The sequence below is a fragment of the Elgaria multicarinata genome, chromosome 5 (assembly GCF_023053635.1).
Source record: "Elgaria multicarinata webbii isolate HBS135686 ecotype San Diego chromosome 5, rElgMul1.1.pri, whole genome shotgun sequence".
In the NCBI taxonomy this organism is placed as follows: domain Eukaryota; kingdom Metazoa; phylum Chordata; class Lepidosauria; order Squamata; family Anguidae; genus Elgaria; species Elgaria multicarinata.
Window position 1 is genome coordinate 3,227,904 of NC_086175.1, and position 22,684 is coordinate 3,250,587.

Sequence of the window (22,684 nt, forward strand, 5' to 3'; positions counted from 1 at the left end):
AGAATTTGCTTGTTGCTGAGGCCCAGCTTGGACATTTTTTGAAGCCCTGGGTTGTTGTGAGTGAGTGAGTGAGTGAGCGAGCGTGCTGGTGCACACTGACCAGCTCCTGGCCGGTCCTGTTTCAAGGTTGATTCCAGCTCTGTATTGTCTCCCCCGCTGACAAGCAAGAGCTCCTGGTTCACACCCCGTCTGAACAACCCAGGGATGGTGCATCCCGAGATTGCTCAACTGTTCCCATCAGGCAGCATATGCACTGGCCTGGTTGCTCACTCACATGGCTTTCCACTCACACCAGCTTTCCCCAACTTGGTGCCCTCCAAATAATTTGGACTATAAGTCCCAGTATTCCTGACCATGCTAGCTAGGGTTGCTCGGAGCTGAAGTCCAAAACAGCTGTAGGGCACCGAGTTAGGGAAGGCTGTTCTACACCAGTTCTGCCTAGTGAGGATGCTGCCGCCTCTTCTGTTTCTAGCTGGGCTACTACAGATTGGGATCTTTAGAAGTAATTCCTATCCATTTTAAATCCCAAGAAAAACACCAATTCTTGAAAGTTGTTTGCTGGCTTGTTGTTATTTTCAACCCCCATCCCTGCTAAACTTGGAATCATCTTGGCAAACAGGCACATCACAATAGATTTATATTTTTAGTGAAGGCTTCTATAGGACCATGAATTATTGTTAGAAACCTAATACTTCATTTTACTCACCAAAAGGACGCTTTACCAAACCAAGGCAAGAGAGATGGTATGCCTTTGTACAAGATTTTCTGTCACATAATACAAGTTGGCCTCCATCACCACAGCGAAAACAGTAATCTTCAGATTTTTTTCTTGCTTCATTCTTTGTTTTACGTCTCCTTGCTCTTCTTTTGGTTTTCTTTCCTTTCTCCTCTGAAGCATTAGAGGATGAATTCTGAAAGTGTATGTAATGCAAAATGAGTTTCCAAAATCAAGAGAAATTGCAATACTCATAAAACTGAAGTTACACTTGCAGATAGGGGCAGTACAAAGATGAGGAAAGAACGAAGAAGCCTGGCCATTAGCAGCAGGCTGGATTCCAATTTAATATAATTCTATTCTTGAGGCACACATCTCCAGGCTTCAATCCTGAGCTATTCATCACGAGACCCCGTTTCTCCCAAAGTTTTCTATTTCTAATAAGTGTTTGGCAAATTGTATGAAAATTGTATGGGAGACTACCAGATAAGAGGCTGAAGCCAGGCAAGACAGGTGATCACGACTGGAGGCAGGGAGGTCACTGATGGTGCCTATTCATCAATAGGTAGCAGCAATTAAGCGTATCCTCTGCCTATTAGATTTGAATCTTGAATACAGAATGTGGTAATTTAATCAGTACGGGGCTATCTTGGGAAAGCATTTCGAAGCATTTAACTGGTGAAGAATGTGGAGCCAGCCTTTTATCAGGGGTCGATTAAAAGGGAACATACAAGATCAGACCCTTCAAACAACTTCATGGGATAGCAATTCAAACTGCTAGGTATGGTGATCCATGAAGCGCTGAACAGCTTAGCCTTTACAAGTACGTGTTCCCATAATAGGCACTTAAAACACTGACAGGATGTATCTAACTGGAGTTAGTAGCTAGACAATGCTAGATAAGGCCAGAAAGGGTTCATGCACACTGAAACACTTTTAGAAGTCACCCCATGGTTATGTAGCTGATTCTGTGTGTGTGGAAACCAAAATCTTTCTTTTAAGAAATTAGACTTTTGAAATTGGTTTGTACTATTTCCTTCTAATGCAGTTGTAGCATTAGATTTGCTGGCTTTAAATATATAAAGTGTGGTTATGTTGCTAAATGTATTCTAAGTTATTGCTAATTGTTAATTGTTTATTTATTAAGTTTCATGGCACCCTGAGATCTTGGGGTGGGTAGGATAGAAATATAATAAGTGAGGAGATTATGAATACATTTGACTCTTTATGTACTCTACATACCTTTGGTCTGTCGCCAAGAAAACCACTACAGTTGGGAGCACCACATTTACACACAGTTTTTTCATTGCCCAGACAGTCAAGATTGTAATTGAAAGTCAATTCTGTCCCTGGGTAGATGAAAACAAAGGAGACATATTATTGTAGCTACCATAAAATCCACAAACACTGTACATTTCCATGAAATACCCCCCTTTGGCTACCACAGTGGTCAACACCTGCCAAAGTTTTCTCCAGGCAACTGTAGAAGAGTGCTATCTCTGAGCCTGTTGAGACCTTGAGGTATCACGGAGATTTAAACTGCCCTGCTATGAGGTGGTGGGCTGACACTGGTGGGTGTTCCTGAAGGGGGCAACCCCAAAGGAGGGTGTCCCTGAGGGTGAGTGTGCTTCACTTTCGCTCTCTCTTCCTTGGGTTAACATGCTGCTTGTTTACGGATCACATAGGTTGCGTGAGTAGAGTTTCCCTGTGTGAGAGAAGGGATCTCTTGGGAATAGTTACAGTTACATCTTGTTGGTTACCCACCTTGAGTGAGAGTCAGAGGTTGTGGGCTTCATGTGTTAGAGCTACTTCATCTGCCCAAGGTGGAAAGTAGGGGTTTCCCCTGGGTGAGAGCCATGGGGAGAAGTGTGGCCACACTCCAGGGGGAAAACAGAATGAGCAGGTAACTAAGGGAAGGAGACTGAATGGAAATAAGCACTTACTTATTCTCTCTATTGCTTGGTTGGAGGTAGGCCTGATGTCCGAATGTGACCAGCAGCTGGTTACCACAAGCTAGAACTGTGATTGTGCTGTTCTGCTATGGGTGATTGCTGGATGAGTGGAGTGAATGGTTGAGAGTAGGTCTGAATGGGAGTGAGTGTGCTTGGGTGCAAGGCAGGTGAGCATCCAAGATGTACACAAAAAGGGAGAAAAGTCTCAGGATGCTAAAATGCAGGTTGCTTACCTGTAACTGTAGTTCTTCGAGTGGTCATCTATGCATTCACACATATGGGCTCTGCGCCTGCGCGGAGACCTGAACCGGAACCTCTACTAGCTAGGTAAAACGTTTTAGGCGGGAACCCCTCCCCCACGCTACTGCGCATGTCCTGGGGGTTCCCGCCCTTACCTCAGTTTACAGGAGTCCGACATTGTGCTCCCATAAACATGAAATGTAGGAACTAATAAAAATGTACACATAACTACCGTGCACCACCAAGCGGGGATGGTGGGTGGGTTGTGTGAATGCATAGATGACCACTCGAAGAACTACAGTTACAGGTAAGCAAACTGCATTTCTTCTTCGTGGTCTCTATGCATCACACATATGGGCGAGTAGCAAGCTGACATACCTGGAGGTGGGTTGGTGTGTCATCTGAGGACCTCGGAAAGAACTGTCCTCTCAAAGGAACAATCTTGTCTTGCACGAGTGCCCAAGCTGTAGTGCTTAATAAACGTGGATGGAGTGGACCACGTTGCTGCCCTGCACACCTCTCTTAGAAGTACTCCTCTACTGAAAGCTACAGAGGTTGCCATAGCTCTGGTAGAATGAGCTGTCACTGGTTGTTGCAATTTCACTTTAGAAAGTGAATATGCCAGTTCAAGTGTCTGCACAATCCATCGTGACAATCTTTGACATGATCCAGGGAGTCCCTTGCGCGGCTCCCCATAACAAACAAATAGCTGTTTAGTCTTTCTGAAAGTCTCAGTTCTGGCCTTGTAAAAGGCAAGAGCTCTTCTCACATCCAGCATATGTAAAGATGTATCCACTACTGATGTGGGATTAGAGAAAAAGGCAGGGAGGAGGATGTCTTGAGAAGTGTGAAAGGTAGACACCACCTTAGGCAGGAATGTCAAATCAGTGCGAAGCACAACTTTATCCTTATGGAAAATAGTATACGGAAGGTCTATTCTGAGAGCCCTAAGCTCACTTGCACGCCTTGCTGAGGTGATAGCTACCAAAAATGTAGTTTTTAGCGATAAGAGTCGAAGATCTGCTGTGGCCATAGGCTCAAAAGGCTTCCGTGTAAGAGCCTGGAGCACCACTGACAAGCTCCACGATGGGACAAAATCCTTGACTGGTGGTATAGTATTTTTAAGGCCTCTCAGGAATCTTTTCGATGTAGGGTGAGAAAAGGGAGAGAATCCACCAACACCCTTATGTGAGGCTGCAATTGCTGCTAAGTGAACTCTAATGGACGATAGTTTGAGTCCTTGTTGAAACAAGGACAGAAGGTACTCCAATGTCGTTGAAATTGGACACGAGTCAGGTATTTGGTTAATTTTCCGAGAAAAACCTGCATTTTTTTCCCATTTTGTGGCATAAGATTTTCTTGTTGACGGTTTTCTTGATGCCAGAAGCATGTGATCTACTGTTAAATTTGCAGTACAGGGGGAAGTGCAGGTGTTACTCTCCATGCCGTCATTTTAAGTGTCGACAGGTCTGCATGTCGAACCTTGCCTCGGCGTCAAGATAGCAACGTCGGTACCAATGGAAGTTTTATGTAGTTCCCTGTTGATAACCGAAGGGCATGAGGGAACCAAGCCTGTCGAGGCCACCAAGGGGCTATCAAGATGCAGTCCGATCTGTCCATTTGCATTTTGGCTAGAACCCTCGTCAGGAGTGGGAAGGGGGGAAAGATGTAAAGCAACTCCCCTGTCCAAGTTCTTGTGAACGCGTCTCCTAATGAGTTTCTTCCTTTTCCTGCTTTCGATTCGGGTTTTCGTTTCTTGGCTGAGGTTCGCCGATCTCAGCCAGGCATGCCTTCGAAGTGCAATCGACCCCATCATTGACTTCGAGTGGCAGTCCATTTGGTGTCTGGCTGTAGCTAACTGCTGCTTTGCTATGGCAGAGGCTTCCGATTGGAACACCCTTGCGAGCTCCCTCTTGTCCTCTGGGAGGTAGTCGCAAAGGGAGCCAATCTTCTCCCACAGGAAAATCTGGTATCTGGCCATAGTCGCTTCGTAGGCAGCTGCTCGCAATCCTAATGAAGAGGAAGAATATATTTTCCTGCCAAGGTAGTCTAGTTTCCTTCCCTCCCTGTCGACTGGGGCAGAGTGGATTTTATGAGCCTTGCCCTGAGCAGATTCCACAATTGTAGAATTAGGCTTAGGATGTTGAAACAGGAATTCAGCATCCTTCTCCTGCACCTTGTACATTGACTCCAGCCTCTTTTGATGCTGGTTGGGTCGTACAGGGTGATTTCCAAGAAATCTGTGCTGTGCGCTTTAAAGTGGGGGGGAAGGGGATGGCTACCGTGGCATTCACTTCTGTCTGCAGGACGTCGTAAATAGGAGCATCGAGGGTTTCCTCAGGTTGTTGGACGTCTAATCCCAGAGATTGTGCCATCCTGAGAATATGGTCGGAAAATCTACCCATATCCTCAGATGGAGACGCTGGGTCAGTAGTGATGACCACGTCATCGGGTGATGGCATCGACGGGGTAACTGAGATCACGGAGTCTGAGTCCGATCGATATTCGACATCTGAGTCAGATCTGGTCGATTGTTGTAGTGGTTGCAAGGCCTGATCATGCTGTACTGCTGATGACGATGCGGCCACTATTGGTACCAAGACAATATTGTCTTCGCGATGATGACTTGACGCCCCGGCGATGGTTGGGCGGACAGAACTCTTGGTACTTGTATGACTCTGGAAGGAGGAGGAGGATATGCAAAATTTTTGTCTCTGGAGTGTTGGTGTCTACGTTCGTCGACGTAGTATCCTCGAGGGCGATAATACTCCCAATCATACAGGTCTTGGTGTGTCTGATATGCTGAATACTGGGATAATCGTTCATAATCAGACCTAGGTGAGACGGATCTTTCTCTATGGCCCGTCGGTACCGTAGACTGTGGCCTTTGTCGACTTGCTTCGTCCTGGTTGTCTTGGACTATAGCCGTACACTGGATGGAAGGCGCCAATGCCGAATCTCGAATCTCCCCTTCCAACATGGAACTACGGGCTGTCGGTAGGGGTGTCGGTATCGATGGTTAGTTCGGTACTGTGGGATTCATAGCCGTCGGTACCGAGGTCGACGGCGAATGACTGGTCCTTGGCGATCTTGGCGGTAAGGCGGCGCCACGTGAGGCGGAGTGTTTTTCAGGCTCCGCTCTCTTCTTCTTCTTTTTCTTTTGTTGTTCTCCCGATTTAGGGGTCCGGGCCTTTTCGGCAATTTTCTTAGCCGCGGACATCGCTAGGGATCAGCCTGGCGTTAGGGGTATCATTGCCCTATTTTCTGCCATTGTCTCCTCCGATATTACAAAGGATCGAACCTCGGGGCTCAGATCCTTGTGAATTGTCTTTGAGGAGGTTTTTTTCCATATGCTTCTGTGGTATGGGGTCTGCCTTTGAGGAGGTTTTTTCCATGCGCTTCTGCGGTATGGGGTCTGTTGTCCTAAGGGCCTTTTCCCATAGAATGGCACGTAGTCTGTCCACTCTGTTTTTTCTTGTCTGCTTGGTAAATGCCATGCAGTGATGGCACAACTCCACTTTATGACCCTCGCCAAGACAGATCACGCAAAGGGAGTGACCGTCTGTTGGTGGGAGTTTAGAGCCGCACCTCACACATTTCCTGAAAGGCGCCTTCACGGCCATGTGCTTGAGGTGCTTGCGACCGAACGATCACTCTCAGAAAGATAGAATAACAATTTTTTTTTAAAAAAAATTAAAAGGTAGAAGAAGAAAAAGGAAGAGAAAAGAAGAACTATATAGAAAACTTGAAATACAGAATTGAAGAAGCTCACTAGGAGGATACGATTTCTAGGTCTTAGCACAATGGCGGATGACGAAGAACTGAGGTAAGGGCAGGAACCCCCAGGACATGCGCAGTAGCGTGGGGGAGGGGTTCCCACCTAAAACGTTTTACCTAGCTAGTAGAAGTTCCGGTTCAGGTCTCCGCGCAGGCGCAGAGCCCATATGTGTGATGCATAGAGACCACGAAGAAGAAGGAAAAGCTTCACTTGTATCCCACTTTAGGGATACATCTTCTAACAGATTTTTAAGTTTTGGACACTGGAAAAACTTAACTACAAGGATAAGAAGCAGCTGCTGAAAACAGAAATGGAGTGGGGTTTGAAATTAAAGACACTGTCTCCACAGGGGCTAAATGAGGAGCTGGAATTTTCACCACTCCTATCATTACCCTGTAGTTTTGAGACATTCCCTGGTGCTTGTAGCTGTCCAGATATGAGAAGACCTTGATGAAATTGCCCTGTTATGATAACACCTGTAAGAACCTCAAAGAAAAAACTTCTCGAAAATACATTGCCTTCAGTACATCCCATCTAGTCACCATCACAAGACAATTTGTTGTTAATAATTTTTGCAGACTTTATAACAAGTATGTAATAATTTAATTGCTCTGTATTATTAAATATATGTATAGGCCTCATCTTCAATGTGCCCTAAACATTTTTACATGTTTTACTGAAATTATATATTATTGTTCATATGTATGCATAGGCTGTGCTTGCAGTGTGCTCTTATAATTGTAAGAGGTTTTAAGTTATATATTGTTTCATTCCTGTTTTTTATATGTACATTTACAGCTCCCTGGAGAAGGCCTAAAAAAACAAGAGTCCGAAACGCCTTAGGCTCATGTGTAATAAAATTTTCCTATAGCATCCCAAGACTCTTCTCCCTTTAAGGATGTGCTTTGGAAACCCTGATGCAGGGACACAGGGAGAGGGTGCTGCTATTCCAGTGATTTGGGGCAGGAGGGGGCGGCTGGGACATCAATGGAAATCAGGTTACAGGTGTCTATATACTGTTCCCCTTCTACCCGCCCCACCCTCCTCTAGCTCTCATGTATCTGGTAGCTCATCCACTGAGCCCTCCTTCCTTGTGGTGCTGCTATTTGATGCCAGGTCAGTCCACAATAAGACCACTCTAATTCATGATGAGAAGGCTGACCTGGCGTGCATACTGAGCTGGGTGGGGCTGATCTGACTCAGCTCTGCCCACCAGGGTACTCAGTGCAGCACCAACGTAGATTGGAGGGCCAGGGTGGGAGAGTCGCCGTGATTCATAGATCTTCTATCTCTACCACCAGGAAGCCACTCCACCTTGGAGCAGGCCTTGAGCAGTTGCACCTGGTGTTGGGCCAGACAGACAGATTGGGGATGCTGCTGGTGTACCGCCCACCCTGCTGGCCAGCATCCTCCCTGACCAAGGTGGTCTCGAGTGTGGTGCGACTTCCACTTCCACACTGAGACAGTCTCTGGAGCTCCAGCTTAGGACTTCTTGGCCTCCATGACAACCATAGTACGACAATGGAACCAGTGACCTAGGGAGGTTGTGGGCTCTCCCACACTAGAGGCCTTTAAGAGGCAGCTGGACAAGCACCTAGGGCTCTCTGTTTGTCATGGGCCCAACACATGAAGCAGGGCATACCCTAGATTTGGTTTTTGCTCCAAGTTGTAAGATGGGTAGTCTGAAGATGGGGGGTGGGGGGGAGAGTAAGTTACCCCATTGTCATGGTTACACCATTTCCTGGTGAGATTTGAACTCACAGTGTTACTCCTGTCCTGCAAGGGTGGGGGACCCATTCGGTTGATCTGCCTGAGGAGACTGATGGAATCCAATGGATTCCTGAATGCTCTTGGGGATTTTCCAGTGGAGAGAGCTGGTGATCCAGCCGAGGCCCTAGCCTCACTGTAGAACTGTGAGATGTGGAGAGCCACCGACCTGATTGCACCTGAGTGCCCTCTCCAGCCCTGTAGAGCCTGCTCTGCTCCTTGGTACACTAGGGAGCTGCGGTCAATGAAACACGCTGGACATTGGCTAGAGCGCAAATAGCGTAAGACTCAAAGTGAAGATGACCAAGCACGTTCTAGAGTGCATAATCATGCCTACTGCGTGGCAGTGTGGGCAGCAAAGAAGGCTTACTTTGTTGCCTCCATCGCGTCCTCGAGTAGCCATCCAGCGGAGCTCTTCTGGGTGGTCTGGTGGCTGTTAACACCTACCCCAGCAAATGAGACCTTGGCCCCATCGAGGACCAATTGTTGTTAGTGGAGCTCCAGGTGAGGTGGCTGATACCATCATCTGCCTGATTTTGTGGGATCAGTTCCAGTTACTGTGGCCTGGTGATGTGGACAAGGTGCTTACAGCAATGCGACCAACCACTTGCCCTCTTGATCTCTGCCCCTCCTGGTTTATAAAAGCAAGCCGAGGGGTCTGACTGGGTGGGTCCAGGGGGTGATAAATGCTTCCCATTGGGAAGGGGGGATTCCTGCTGTTCTTAAGGAGGCAGTAGTGTGACCACCCTGGACCCAATGGTACTAGACAACTACCGCCCAGTCGCAAACACCCCCCCTTTTAGGGAAGGTACTTGAGAGGGTTGTGGCACACTTAAAGGATACTGATTATCCGGACCCATTTCAGTCTGGGTTTCCATCTGGTTACAGCACTGAATCAGCCTTGGTCGCCCTTTATCGAGAGAGGGACAGGGGGAATGCAACTCTGTTAATCCTGCTTGTTCTCTCATCGGCTTTTGATACCATCGGTCATGGTATCCTCCTGGATCGACTCCGTGGGATGGGCAATTGAGGCACTGTGCTACAGTGGCTCTGGTCATACCTACGGGGTTGTTTTTAGAGGAACATTGGTGACTATTCTTCGCCCCCTTGGCAACTGATCTATGGGGTTCTGCAGGGTACCATCTTGTCCTCAATGTTGTTTAACATCTATATGAAGCCACTGGGAGCGGTCATTAGGGGATTTGGAGCAAAATGCCATCAATTTCTCTGCTGTGGCACCCCGGTTGTGGAATGAGCTCCCCAGAGAGGTCCGCCTGGCGCCTACACTGTACTCCTTTCGTCGCCAGCTGAAGACCTTTTTATTCTCTCAGTATTTTAACACTTAATTTTAACTTAAATTTAAATTTTACTGTTCTAACTCTGTATTTTAATCTTATATCAATTTTGCTGCGTGGTTTTATCCTGGTTGTGCTTTTTATACTGTATTTTGTATTTGTGTTTTTAACCTGTTGGTTGTTTTGTTATGGTTTTAATTTTTGTGAACCGCCCAGAGAGCTTCGGCTATTGGGCGGTATAAAAATGTAATAAATAAATAAATAAATATGCTGCTGACACGCAGCTTTATCTGCTTGTGACAACTGAATCAGGTGAGGCTGTTCAGGTCCTGGACCGGTGCATAGACTAAGTAATGGGCTGGATGAGGGCCAATAAACGGAATCCTGGCAAGACGGAAACCCTGTGAGTGGTTCCTGAGTCCAGGAGACAGGCTCCCTGCCTGTTCTGGAGGGGGTTGCACTCCCTCTGAAAGATCAGGTTTGTAGTTTGGTGGTACTTTTAGATCCATCTCTGTTGCTGGAGGCTCAAGTGGCTGCGATGTCTCAGAGTGCCTTTTACCAGCTTCGTCTGGTCCACCAGCTACGGCCTCTCCTGGACAAGGATAGCTTGGCCACGGTGGTACAGGCATTGGTAACCTCAAGGCTGGATTATTGCAATGCACTCTACGTAGGGGGCTGCCCTTAAAGCTGCTCCAGAAGCTGGAGCTAGTGCAGAATGCAGCAACTTAGCTGTTGTGGGGAGATGCCCCTTTCCAGCAATAGCCAACACTGCCCTTATAATCCACTCCACAGATGACTGTTTGCATGCTGCGCTTGGGTGACATGCTAGTAACTCATCTGTGGAGTAGGCTATAAGGGCAGGTTTGACTATTCCTCTCTCTGCCCCCCCCTCCACTGAATGGCAGTGCTGGTTTACTGTATTGGTGCGCCGCCATTCTGTATCGGGGTGCCACCATTCTGTGGGAAGGGGCGGAGGGTGGGGAGAAGCTCCCCTGCCGCCTCCTCCTTGCTGCAGCGACGCCCACAGCGCATGTCCCTCCGTGGCCGCCGCAGCCAGAACTGGGGGGCAGATCTCTTCCCCACTGGTTTGGGTTGCGGCAGCCGCAGAGGGGCAACTCCACGAGTGCTGCTGCAGCAACAAGGAGAGGGGGGTAGAGAAGTGCCCCTGCCTCCTTGTTGCTGCAGCGCTGCATGTCCCTCTATGGCTGCCAGTTCGGGCTGCAGCAGCTGTGCAGGAACATGGGCCACCGGCTCCTGTCCCATTTGTTTTGACGCCGAGGCTGGAGAGAGCTGTCAGCTCTCCCCAGCCTCAGCGTCAAAACAAATGGGACAGGATACCAGACGGAGGGATACCATCCCCAGACTGGGGATGATATCCCTCCGCATCGTGTACTGTCCCATTAGTTCCGATGCTGAGGCCGGAGAGAGCCTCAGCGTCAAAAATAATGGGAACACTCACGCTACCGATGAATTCATCTGCAACGTGAGCATTGCCATTTGTTTCGAGGCTGAGGATGGGGAGGGGGAGCTGATGCTGACAGCTCCCTCTGCCTCGAAACAAGTGGGAATGCTCCAGCTGTGGATGAATTCATCCGTAGTGCGAGCGTTCCCATTACTTTCAACGCTGAAGCCGGAGAGAGCTGACAGTTCTCACTGGCCTCGGCGACAAAACAACGGGACAGGATGCCCTAAACAAGTTGGGACCAGGATACCTGAGAAAGTGCCTTCTCCCCTACCAACCTGCGCGGTCACTGAGGGCCTGCTCCTGGTGGTTCCACATAGACTTATCATCTGATTGGAGTCCACCAGGGGAAGAGCCTTCAGCGTGGTGGCCCCCCTCCTATGGAAATCCCTGCCTCTGGAGGTCAGGCAGGCGCCAACTTTGTAATCCTTCTGGTGCTTCCTGAAAACTGCTTCGGAGTCTGGTCAAAGAGTAGGATACAAATCTAAAAATAGACTAAACATTTTACAAGACTTTATTTGTGGGGAACATCTACTAATTTTCAATGAAGACTGAATGAAGGCAAACCATTAACACTGGCTCCAAACTAAAGTTTGATGTGCACAAAAAGGTGGTGTTACACCGCTTCCACACTCCACACATACAGAGCTGAGGTAAATTAAGAGCTTGTGAGTAACAGGAACCAACTGCCTACAGCATAGCTGTAGAAAAGCAAGGCTGACTTATATCAGCCATTTGTAGATCATTCCTAAATCTAGCAGCCACCTTTAAGGGACATCATATTACTTTAGGTGGTCTAAAATTCTTCTCTAATGGAAGAGAAGCCATTTTTATTGAAAAATGGGAAGATGTATTCCTTCTCAGTGATACCAGAAGAAACTTGAACTACAACAATATATAATTATACCTGCAGGAATATCGCACACAGCAAACAGTCCTACGCGGGTGTCACCATGTACCGTCCATTTCAGAGTCTCACAATTTGGTTGACAGCTGTGATTCATAAACCGAGAATAGTTTCCTTTGGGTCCAGCATCAATTATGCGGTCCTGGAAGTCAGGAATGCAACAACAGAACATTATTGAAGCATAACTAATGACAAAAATTCAGACCAAATCACACATGATCTATTTAACTTGTAGCTCTTCACTCCAACACAATATACAGATAAGGTCACACACATATCTGTTGTAACTATAAAGTGCTGAATAAATGAAATCAAGTTTAGAGGAAATGGGCAACGTTTTCTTTTCTTTAAATATCGCAGTATCAGTGAAATTGGGAAATTTACTCTGCAGAATTGATCTCTAGATCCTTTTCACTCGCTAGGTAGCTCAGGGGTTGTAATGTCATCGCCTAAGAAGACCTGGCACGCTCAGTAAAGCTGCAACTCCAGCAGTGTTCTGGCCAAGGCACCCATAGATGAATTCTGTAGGGCTGTTATGTGGGCTTGTATTCCCAAACTAAGATGATTTAGTTATAAGACAGAAGCAAGGGATAAAGGAAGCACGAGCACTTTCCGCCCTTCCCCATTTCTCCACGGACAGCCTAAGTCACTCTTAGACTGGAGATGCTTTTGACCAATGGGATTTACTCTTCCTTTCTGTGACATTCTCTCCCTGACAGGACAATGGCATGCAGCAAGTGCCCTGCAACTGCAACTGCAACTAATAAAAGTGAAACTTTATCTAGGACAAATATGGGATTCACATTAAGACACTTAGAAATACTGTACCTTATCAATAGTAAGCATATAAAAGTGTGTGATGTCATTTTCATGAGCATATTTGATTCTTGCCATACATTCTTCTTCATCAATTAACTCACCAACATACTCATTCACGAACTCACCCTGAAGAACAGAGAAGTATTGCTGCTAAAATGACACAAAATCTTTCAGAGGTAAATTCTACTGACACTCCGTTAGCATGGACAAAATAATTTTTCCAGGTTGTTGTTGTTGTTATTATTATTATTATTATTTATTACATTTATATACCACCCCAAATAAATATACAAAATTTAAAACTATAAAAAGCATAAAATACAAACAAAAAGAGGCAATATCTGTTTAAAACGGAACATTGGTACTTACCGAGAAGGTTCCTTCTGGGTTGGTGTGCGGAAGGCATCCCACAATGGGTTAACTCCCCCTATCGCCCAGGAAAAGCAGGGACTCACATGACTGAGTTTTAAGCCCTCTATTGGTCTGAAGCTCCTCCTAGCCAGTTCCGTCCGTGGCTAAAGCTCAGAAATTGAGAAAGGAAGCATCTCTTTGTATCATAGGTAAGGAAGAACCACAGAGGAACAGATAACTTATTAGTAAGTACTTAGAAATCAATCTGAGAGTACAAACTTTGAGGATCCTTAGGAAAAGGTCTGGCCGGCTAAATGCAGAGACAAGTGGCCTGATAGACTCGGTGGTGTTTCAGGGTGTGGTTGGGATGCCTTCCGCACACCAACCCAGAAGGAACCTTCTCGGTAAGTACCAATGTTCCGTTCTCCAGGTTGGTGTGAGGAAGGCATCCCACAATGGGATATGGAAAAGCTAAAAACCCCTTATCTGGGTGGGAAAATCTTAAGCCGAGTCTATTGTAGTCCTACAACCTGCTGGAGGACTCTCCTGCCAAAGGAGGCATCCGCTGAGGCATATGTGTCTATTTTGTAATGTCTTATGAAGGAATTAGGACTTGTCCAGGTGGCCGCCTTGCAGATTTCTGCCAGAGGGGCATTAGTACTTAAGGCGGCTGATGTGGCTGCTGCTCTAGTGGAGTGAGCTGTGACTCCTAATGGCTTGGGGAGGCATGAGGCCTCATAGGCCGAAAAAATACATGCTTTTAACCACCTAGCTAGGGTAGATCTGGTAACCTTCTTGCCCATAGCCACAGGGTGAAAGGAAACAAACAGTGAATCAGATTTTCGAAAGGACTCTGTCCTTTTTAAGTAAACTTTAATGGCTCTGCGGACATCCAGCTTGTGCCAGGCCTTCTCCTGTGGATGAGAAGGGTTAGGACAGAAAGATGGCAGAATAAGCTCCTGTGACCTATGGAATAGCGTGTTGACCTTAGGGATAAAGGTCGGGTCTGTTCGAAGGACGACAGAATCCTTATGGAAGGTGATGAGGCCTTTTCTGATTGAAATGGCAGATAACTCTGAGATTCTGCGAGCAGATGTTATGGCCACAAGGAAAAGTACTTTTTGTGACAAAATGCGTAGTGGGATAGAGGCAATTGGTTCGAAGGGAGGTTTAGTCAATGCAGAAAGTACAACATGTAGGCTCCAGGAAGGAAACCTATGGACAATGGGAGGACTCTTGAGTGCGGCTCCACGGAGGAATCTTTTGATGTGAGGGTGTGAACTTAGTGGCTGCCTACCAGGCCTGGAAAGGACTGATGACAGGGCTGACGTTTGCCTGCGCAGGGTACCCGGTTTTAAACCCATCTGAAGGCCTTGTTGGAGAAAGGCTAGGAGTTCCTTGACACCTGTTGCCTGTGGAATAAGCTTCTCCCTTTCACTCCACCTGCAGAAGGACTTCCAGGTTGTTTCGTAAATTCTGGTGGTGGAGTCCTTGCGGGATGCCAGCAGGGTGGATATGACATCCTCAGAATAACCCAGAGTTAAGTAGATGGACCTCTCAGCAGCCAGGCGGCTAGTTTGAGCCAATTTGGGTCTGGGTGCAGTACTGGTCCCTGAGACAAGAGATCTGAGATCTGGGGCAGGAACCATGGACCTTGCACTGCTAGGGCTAGAATCTCGGAGAACCAGGGGCGTCGGGGCCAGAAGGGGGCTACTAGGACTACAGTGGCTTGTTCCTTTCTGATTTTTTGTAGAACTCTGGCTAAGAGGGGGATTGGAGGGAATGCATAGAGCCTCTCTTTCGGCCAGTTGATATATAGTGCATCTATCCCTTCGGCTCCGTAAGACTGGAATCTGGAGAGAAATCTTGGCAGCTTGTGGTTTTGCCTGGATGCAAACAGGTCCAGTGTTAGTGGGCCGAAATGGTGTATGATTCTCTGGAAGACTGCTGGATGTAGGCTCCATTCCCCTGGGTCTATTTGTTGCCGACTCAGATAGTCTGCTGTATGGTTCAGGGTCCCTTTGATGTGTTGGGCTGATATGGAGGCTAAGTTCTGTTCGGCCCATAATAGCATGCTCTGGGCCTCCAGGTGTAAGGAGAGGGATTTGGAACCCCCTTGACGTGTTATGTGGGCTCGTGTTGTTGTGTTGTCCGGTCTGACTAGGACATGAGAATGTTGCAGATGGCGTGAGAATGCTTTTAGACTCAGGTGTACTGCCCTGAGCTCCAGCCAGTTGATGCTGTGGCATTTTTCCTCTGCATTCCATTTTCCTTGGGCCAGGAGAGAGTTGCAGTGGGCTCCCCACCCTTCGAGGCTGGCATCTGTTGTCAGTAAGATCCTCTGAGGCTCCTGGAAGGGGCTGCCCACCTGCAGATTTTGGAGGTCTTGCCACCACATGAGGGAGTCTCTGACGTGCAGAGGGAGAAGTATTGGGAGGCGATCCCTCCTTGCTATTTGAGCTTGGAAGGGCAATAGGAACCACTGAAGGAGGCGAGAATGCAGCCTGGCCCATGGGAGAATGCCGAGGCATGAGATCATTAAACCCAGAAGATGCGCAGCATCCATTAAGTTGGTTATTCTTTGCCGATGAATTGCCCTTGAGCGGTCCTGAAGCTTGACTATTCTCTCTGGGGAGAGGAATATTAAGCCCTTGGAGGTGTCGATGAGTGCTCCTAGATGAGGGAGGACCTGGGTGGGTGTGAGATGGCTCTTTTTTCTGTTTATGACAAAGCTGTGTCTTTCTAGGCACTCGACAGTTGTCTGTAGATCCTGCGAGGCTTTCTGACTGGAAACAGAACGGATAAGAAGGTCGTCCAAATATGGATAAATATGCACGCCCTTTAGCCGGAGATGAGCTATTACTGTCACCCTGATCTTGGTGAAGATGCGGGGTGCCGAGGATAGGCCAAATGGAAGTGCTTTGTACTGGTAATGATAGTTCTGGTACGTGAAGCATAGGAATTTTCTGTGAGGTAGTGAGATGGGAATATGCAGATATGCCTCTGTGAGGTCTATGGAAGTCAAATATTCTGCTTTGTGAAGGGCTTCTTTGATGGTTTGCAATGTCTCCATACGGAATTTTCGATATTTGACAAACCTGTTCAGATGCTTGAGGTCCAGAATTGGTCTCCAGCCTTTGCCCTTTTTGGCTACTAGAAATAAGATGGAATAAATACCTTCATATTTTTCTATGGATGGTACTGGTTCTATCGCTCCTATTTGAAGTAGACGCTGTATGGCGGTAGATAGGATGTGATTCTTGGTGGCGGATTGTGATGTGGGGGATGGGGTGAACCGAGGGGGAGGTTGTTTCCAAAACTCTATGAGATAACCATGGGAGATGGTGTCCAGGACCCAGTGATCGTCTGTGGATTGTTCCCATGCTGGGAGGAAATGTTGAAGTCTCCCCCCGATGAAGGGTTCCCTGGCGTCAGAACTGCTGTCGTCCAGACCTTGAGGCCTGGAAAGTAGAAGGGGGTTTGGCAGAAGCGCTAGAGGAGTTGGCGCTTCTGGACTGAAAGCGGGATCTGGACCATGCTGGTTTAGGAAACCTGTAGCTTTTGGATCGAAAGGAAGATTGGTTAGTGGTCCGGAATGGGCGAAAGGATGTATAAGACCGGATGAGTTTTTTATCTTCTCGCCGGAAGGATGAAGGCATAACTTTTTTCTTATCCTTAGTCTCTATGAGGACATCTTTTAAGGCCTCTTCTCCAAAAAGGTGTGTACCTGTGAAAGGTACAGTCGCAAGATTTCCCCTTGAGGGAAGATCAACATTCCAGTGCTTAAGCCAAATGGAACGTCTGGCCACATTAGCAGCTGCTATGGAGCGGGCTGAAAACTGAAGCGCATCTTGTGTAGCATCAGCCAGGAAGGCAAAAGATTTAGAGAGTTTGAGCAGTCCTCTGTATAAAGTAGGCTGATCTAATTCCTTATTGTTTATTATGTCTTCCACCCATAAGATGGAAGCTCTAGCGAAAAAAGATGATACTGCTGAGGCCCTTAAAGCTAATGCTGAAGCTTCATGCGCCTTTTTTAAAGCTGTATCTGATCTTCTTTCCCCGTGGTCTTTTAGGGGAAAGTCACCGTCTTTTGGCAATACAGCACCTGAGAGCAAGGCCGCCACAGGGGCATCTACTAATGGAATTTTTAATTCTTCCATCACATTGTGAGGAAGAGTATAAAACCTCTGCGCTGTACTGACTCCCTTTTTCCCCTGGAGGGGAGATTTCCACTCCTCCTTCATTAATTTATTAAAGGAACTGGGAAAAGGTACCTCTCTGGTGGTTGGCTTGGGTTCTGGAAACATCGCTGCCCCTCTAGATAAAGATTGCTGTTTGTCGGGTTGTACTGGCTCACTAGCTAGAGAGACAATTGCTTTGGACAATAAAGGTAAAAAATCCTCTTTGTTAAAGAATCGATCAGCCGAGATATGGTCTGTAATTTCTATGTCTGACCATCCACCCTCCTCTCCTTCTGAAAAGAACTCCTGCAGTGACATTATGGAGGAATCACTGTCATGGTGGGGCTCAGCCAAGGGGGTCTTGGATTTGTTAGAGCGACCTTTGGCTATGGAGTGTGGGTCTGGAGAGTCATCCCCAGAGCCTGCTGATGAGTGCAGACTATGGGAAGAATTGGGCTGTTTTGACCTGAAAGCCTTATTTTTGTTTTTTGTTTTATCATTGTTTTTATTTTTGTTTTCTAATTGTGGAGGAGGAGAGGAGGAAGACTCAGAAGTGTGCAAGCCTCTGGTGCGTTTTGCAGAATGGCTTGATCTCAAGGTTTGCTTGTCTAACAAATGGTCAGACAGATTATCCAGTACTGCCTTAGTGATCTGTGCTAAAACAGATTTATCTATTTGAGCCATGCTTAGGATAGGCGTTGGGGCTATCTCATTATTCTGTGGCTGAGCAATGGAGGAGGTGGAAGGAGGAGGGGCTTCCCTTTGCAAGTTGGAATCGAAACTGCAACTCAAAATGGCCGCCCGCTTTGTTTGGCGGGAAACATCCACGTGGGGGAGAAAGAATGGATTTGATCTCACCCTTGATGCTGTTGGAGCATCCAGCTGCTCCGTTGCTTCCTCCTCTTGTTCTGAGTGGAGAGGGTGGCGTGCTGAGCCCCCGACTCCCTCAGTCTCGGCTGCATCTTTTGAGGCCGGGATCGCACCGTTCCTGGTGTGTAAGAGACTCAGCGAGGGGCCTTGGCCTCCGGGCTGGTGATCTCTTTGATCCTCCGTGGCTGGGAGACTCAGTAGGCAGCCTAAGCCGGCAAACTGGTTATCTCCTTGACCTTTCTGGCAGGTCATCCTTTTGTCTGCTGATGGCTTCCTAACGACTCTCACATGAGTCGTTGTTTTCTTTTTCTTTTGAGGCTTCGAAATGGTTTTCTTTGCCGGAGGGGTCATAGAGAATGATAGGCAAGCGGCAGAGAAAAGGAAGCAGAAAAGCGTTTTTTGTTTGTTTGTTTGTTTTTGGTAAGAGAAAGAAAGTCAAAGAGGTAAGAAGTTTAAAAAGTGTTAGAAATAGAGATAAGTATAGGCTTGAGATAGGAGGAGATGAGAAGTAGCTCTGTCCTGGGCGAAAAGCAGGGACGAACTGGCTAGGAGGAGCTTCAGACCAATAGAGGGCTTAAAACTCAGTCATGTGAGTCCCTGCTTTTCCTGGGCGATAGGGGGAGTTAACCCATTGTGGGATGCCTTCCTCACACCAACCTGGAGAACAACTGTTCTGGGGTCAGTTAAAAACTCAGTATATGCTATTAAATGCTGTTAAACGCCTAGGAGAAGAGACCTGGTGCTGAAAAGATAACAATGTTGGCGCCAGGCAGGCCTCATCAGGGAGAATGTTCCACAGTTGGGGGGCTACCACAAAGAAGGCCCTCTCTCTTGTTGCCATCTTCTGAGCTTCCCTCGGAGTAGACACCCAGAGGAGGACCTTAGTTGTTGAGCATAGCGTACAGGTAGGTTTATGTCGGGAGAGGCGTTCCGTCAGGTATTGTAGTCCCAAGCCATGTGAGGCTTTATAGGTTAAAACCAGCACCTTGAATTGGGTTCAGAAACATACAGGCAGCCAATGCAAGTGGGCCAGAGTGGGTCTTATATGCACAAACCTTCTGGTTCTAGTTATCAATCTGGCTGCTGCATTTTGCACAAGTTGCAGCTTCCGAACCATCTTCAAAGGCAGCCCCACGTAGAGCGCATTGCAGTAATCTAATTTGGAGGTTACCAGAGCATAGACAACTTTAGCTAGGTTATCCCTCTCCAGATAGGGGCGTAGCTGGGCCACCAACTGAAGCTGGTAGAAGGCACTCCGTGTCACTGAGGCCACCTGGGCCTCAAGTGACAGAGATGGTTCTAGAAGAACTCCCAAGCTACAAACCTGCTCCTTCAGGGGGAGTGCAACCCCATCCAGAACAGGTTGAATACCCACTGTCCGGTCAGAAGAACCACCCACTAACAGCATCTCAGTCTCGTCTGGATTGAGTTTCATTTTATTAGCCCTCATACAGTCCATTGTCGCAGCCAGGCACCGGTTCAGCACATCCACAGCCTCACCTGTTGAAGATGAAAAGGAGAAAAAGAGCTAGCTGTGTGTCACCAGCGTACTGATGACAACACACTCCAAAACTCCGAATGACCGCACCCAATGGTTTCATGCAAATGTTAAACAGCATGGGGGACAAAACTGACCCCCTGTGGAACCCCATACTGGAGAATCCAAGGAGCTGAGCAATGTTCCCCCAGTACCACCTTCTGGAGCCAACCAGCCAGGTAGGAGCAGAACCACTGTAATACAGTACCTCCCACTCACAGCTCAGCCAGTCATCCCAGAAGGATACCATGGTTGATGGTATCGAAAGCTGCTAAGAGATCAAGGAGAATCAACAAAGTCACACTCCCCCTGTCTTTCTCCTGACATAGGTCATCATACAGGGCGACCAAGGCTGTTTCTGTGCCAAAACCAGGCCTGAAACGCGACTGAAATGGATCCAGATAATCAGTCTCATCCAAGAGTATCTGGAGCTGGCCCGCCACCACCCGCTCAAGGACCTTGCCCAGGAATGGAACATTTGCCATCGAACTGTAGTTACTGAGATTTTCCAGGTCCAGGGAAGTTTTCTTCAGGAGTGGTCTCACTGCCGCCTCTTTCAGACGGCCTGGGACCACTCCCTCTCGCAGAGAGGAATTAATCACTTCCTTGGCCCAGCCGGCTGTTCCATCCCTGCTAGCTTTAATTAGCCAAGAGGGGCAAGGATCTAATACAGAGGTGGTTGAATGAACCTGTCCAAGCAGCTTGTCAACATCCTCAAGCTGTACCAACTGAAACTCATCCAAGAAAACTGGACAAGGCTGTGCCCTGGATACCTCACTAGATTCACCTGCTATAACACTGGAGTCTAAGTCCTGGCGGATGCAGAAGATTTTATTCTGGAAGTGCCTAGCAAATTCATTGCAGCAGACAGATGATTTGATAGTGGCAGCAAGGTATTGTTTTTTGCTGCCCTCACTGTCCCTGAATATACCTTACTATAGGCACTTAGTGTTTGGTTGCATCCACCAGGAGTTGTCTCCATCTGCCCTCAAGCCGTCTCCTAATATTTGTTATATGTGCCTATATCACCCATCTGGTCGACTTCTTCAGTACATTTAACTGAATTTAAGCCTACCCTTCTCTTCCTGTTGTTTAATCTACACAATGTTACTAATGCATAGTAACAGCTCCAGATGAGTCAAGTAAAGGGAGGAAACAAAACTCGTCTAGGGCCTACAAGCACAAACAAATCAATCTATCGAACCTTTACAAAACATATTTATGGGCTCACAACGCTGTGCAAGTCCTAGACGAAGCTAAGCAGAAACCCCAAATACTTGGGACCTCTTCCAACGAAAGAGTGAGGCATCCAAAGAAGTCTTCCATGAACGGATGCAGCTCTCTTCATGCCTACCTTTTTAATGTCCCTCTTTGCAACCAAGCCCCATCCCTTGCCATCAGTCTTGATGATCTTTGTCTCGGGGTATTGGCGTTTGGTAAAGCATTGGTTTAGGCAGCGCTCTCCAGCCGGACACACTTGTGGATGACATTCATACATTAACATCCGATTCAGACATTCAGAATCAAATCCACAGGGGTTTTCATCAGACGGTTTGCAGTTGCATTTGGGGATTTCAGAAATGTCAGCAGTGTAAATCTGAACCTTTCCAAAGGGTTTATTTACCTGAATAATAAAAGATTTGAAGAAGTCATTGGGTAGTTCCTCAAAAATGCAAACCATCTTCCAACTCAAACCCATTTAATCTCCAAAACTCACACACACCCTGCCAATATTTCACACTCCTTTGTGTTTCCCACAAACTCCTCTCCTGCTCCCCAGCTGGTTATCAAGAATGGCCATTCCCTAACCCTAAAATCTTGCAATTCAGGATGCCTCCCACATCTGGAACCATTCTAAGACCACTTTGCTTTGCGGGCATCTCATCCTCTGACCAAGTCAAATACTACTAATCTGCAGGATGTTTGTTCACTGCAACAAGGGTATCTCCTATGTGTCTGGAAGTTGTCTTTCTTCCACTGGACCATTTCAATTCAAGGCAGATCCTTAAGTTGCGGCCTGCAGGTGGCCACACTAGAAATGCTTCTGCGATGTGGCAGTTCTATGTAACAGGCTACACTGAGATAGCCTTTCACAATGTGGATAGATTTGATTGCATGGAGAGAGCGCTTCCATGCTAGCCCAGCAGATTCTCAGCAGCAGCTGGGGACCTTCCATGCAAGCAGAACTCGCCATGTTGCAGCTGTTGCCATGCAGAAATGTTTCCAGTGACTTCCATATCAGTCATCCATCCAAGAATTTATTTTCCTCTTTGACAAGAGGTAAGAAATCAATTTGTGTTACAAATGCATACTTTTATAAAGAGCGTAAAGCATAAAACTAATTAAAACTTCCCAGGCACATATATAAATGTTTACAAAGAGCCAGTGTGAAATAATGGGGAAAGTGTTGGACGTGGACTAGGAAGACCTAGGTCCAAATACCAAGCTGAACACATGAAGGTCACTGTTCGATTTGAAGCCTGTTACTATCTTTTACCTAACTTACCTCACAAGGTTGCTGCTGCAAAATTAAAAAGAGGCCACTTCTCAATCTTTGGAAGAATGGCAGGATACAAATATAATGTAATAATAACAACAATATTTTAAAAATCCATTTACCCTAGGCACATCTATCACACTTCAAAAATTTCGAATTTTCTTCAAAAAAATTAATAGGATAGAAAATACTCTTTGATAGAATCATATAATTCCCTCTGCTCCTCCTCTGTCCAGGTCTGTTTTTTAATTACAAATAGATTTATATATTATTCACTAATACTGTCGTATTAGAACCATAGAGAGCGAATAAC

General features: G+C 46.9%; 1 protein-coding gene across 1 annotated transcript in view; it reads right to left on the minus strand.

Moving 5' to 3' along the window:
- Positions 1 to 22,684, minus strand: part of NSD2 (nuclear receptor binding SET domain protein 2) — a 139,994-nt gene that overhangs the window by 2,942 nt on the left and 114,368 nt on the right. Inside the window, exons 17-21 of the mRNA XM_063125913.1 lie at positions 21,229 to 21,498; positions 12,945 to 13,061; positions 12,117 to 12,258; positions 1,958 to 2,064; positions 707 to 911 (exon numbers count right to left, since the gene is read on the minus strand). Coding sequence (XP_062981983.1) covers positions 707 to 911; positions 1,958 to 2,064; positions 12,117 to 12,258; positions 12,945 to 13,061; positions 21,229 to 21,498 — 841 coding nt within the window. The remainder of the gene's footprint in view (positions 1 to 706; positions 912 to 1,957; positions 2,065 to 12,116; positions 12,259 to 12,944; positions 13,062 to 21,228; positions 21,499 to 22,684) is intronic.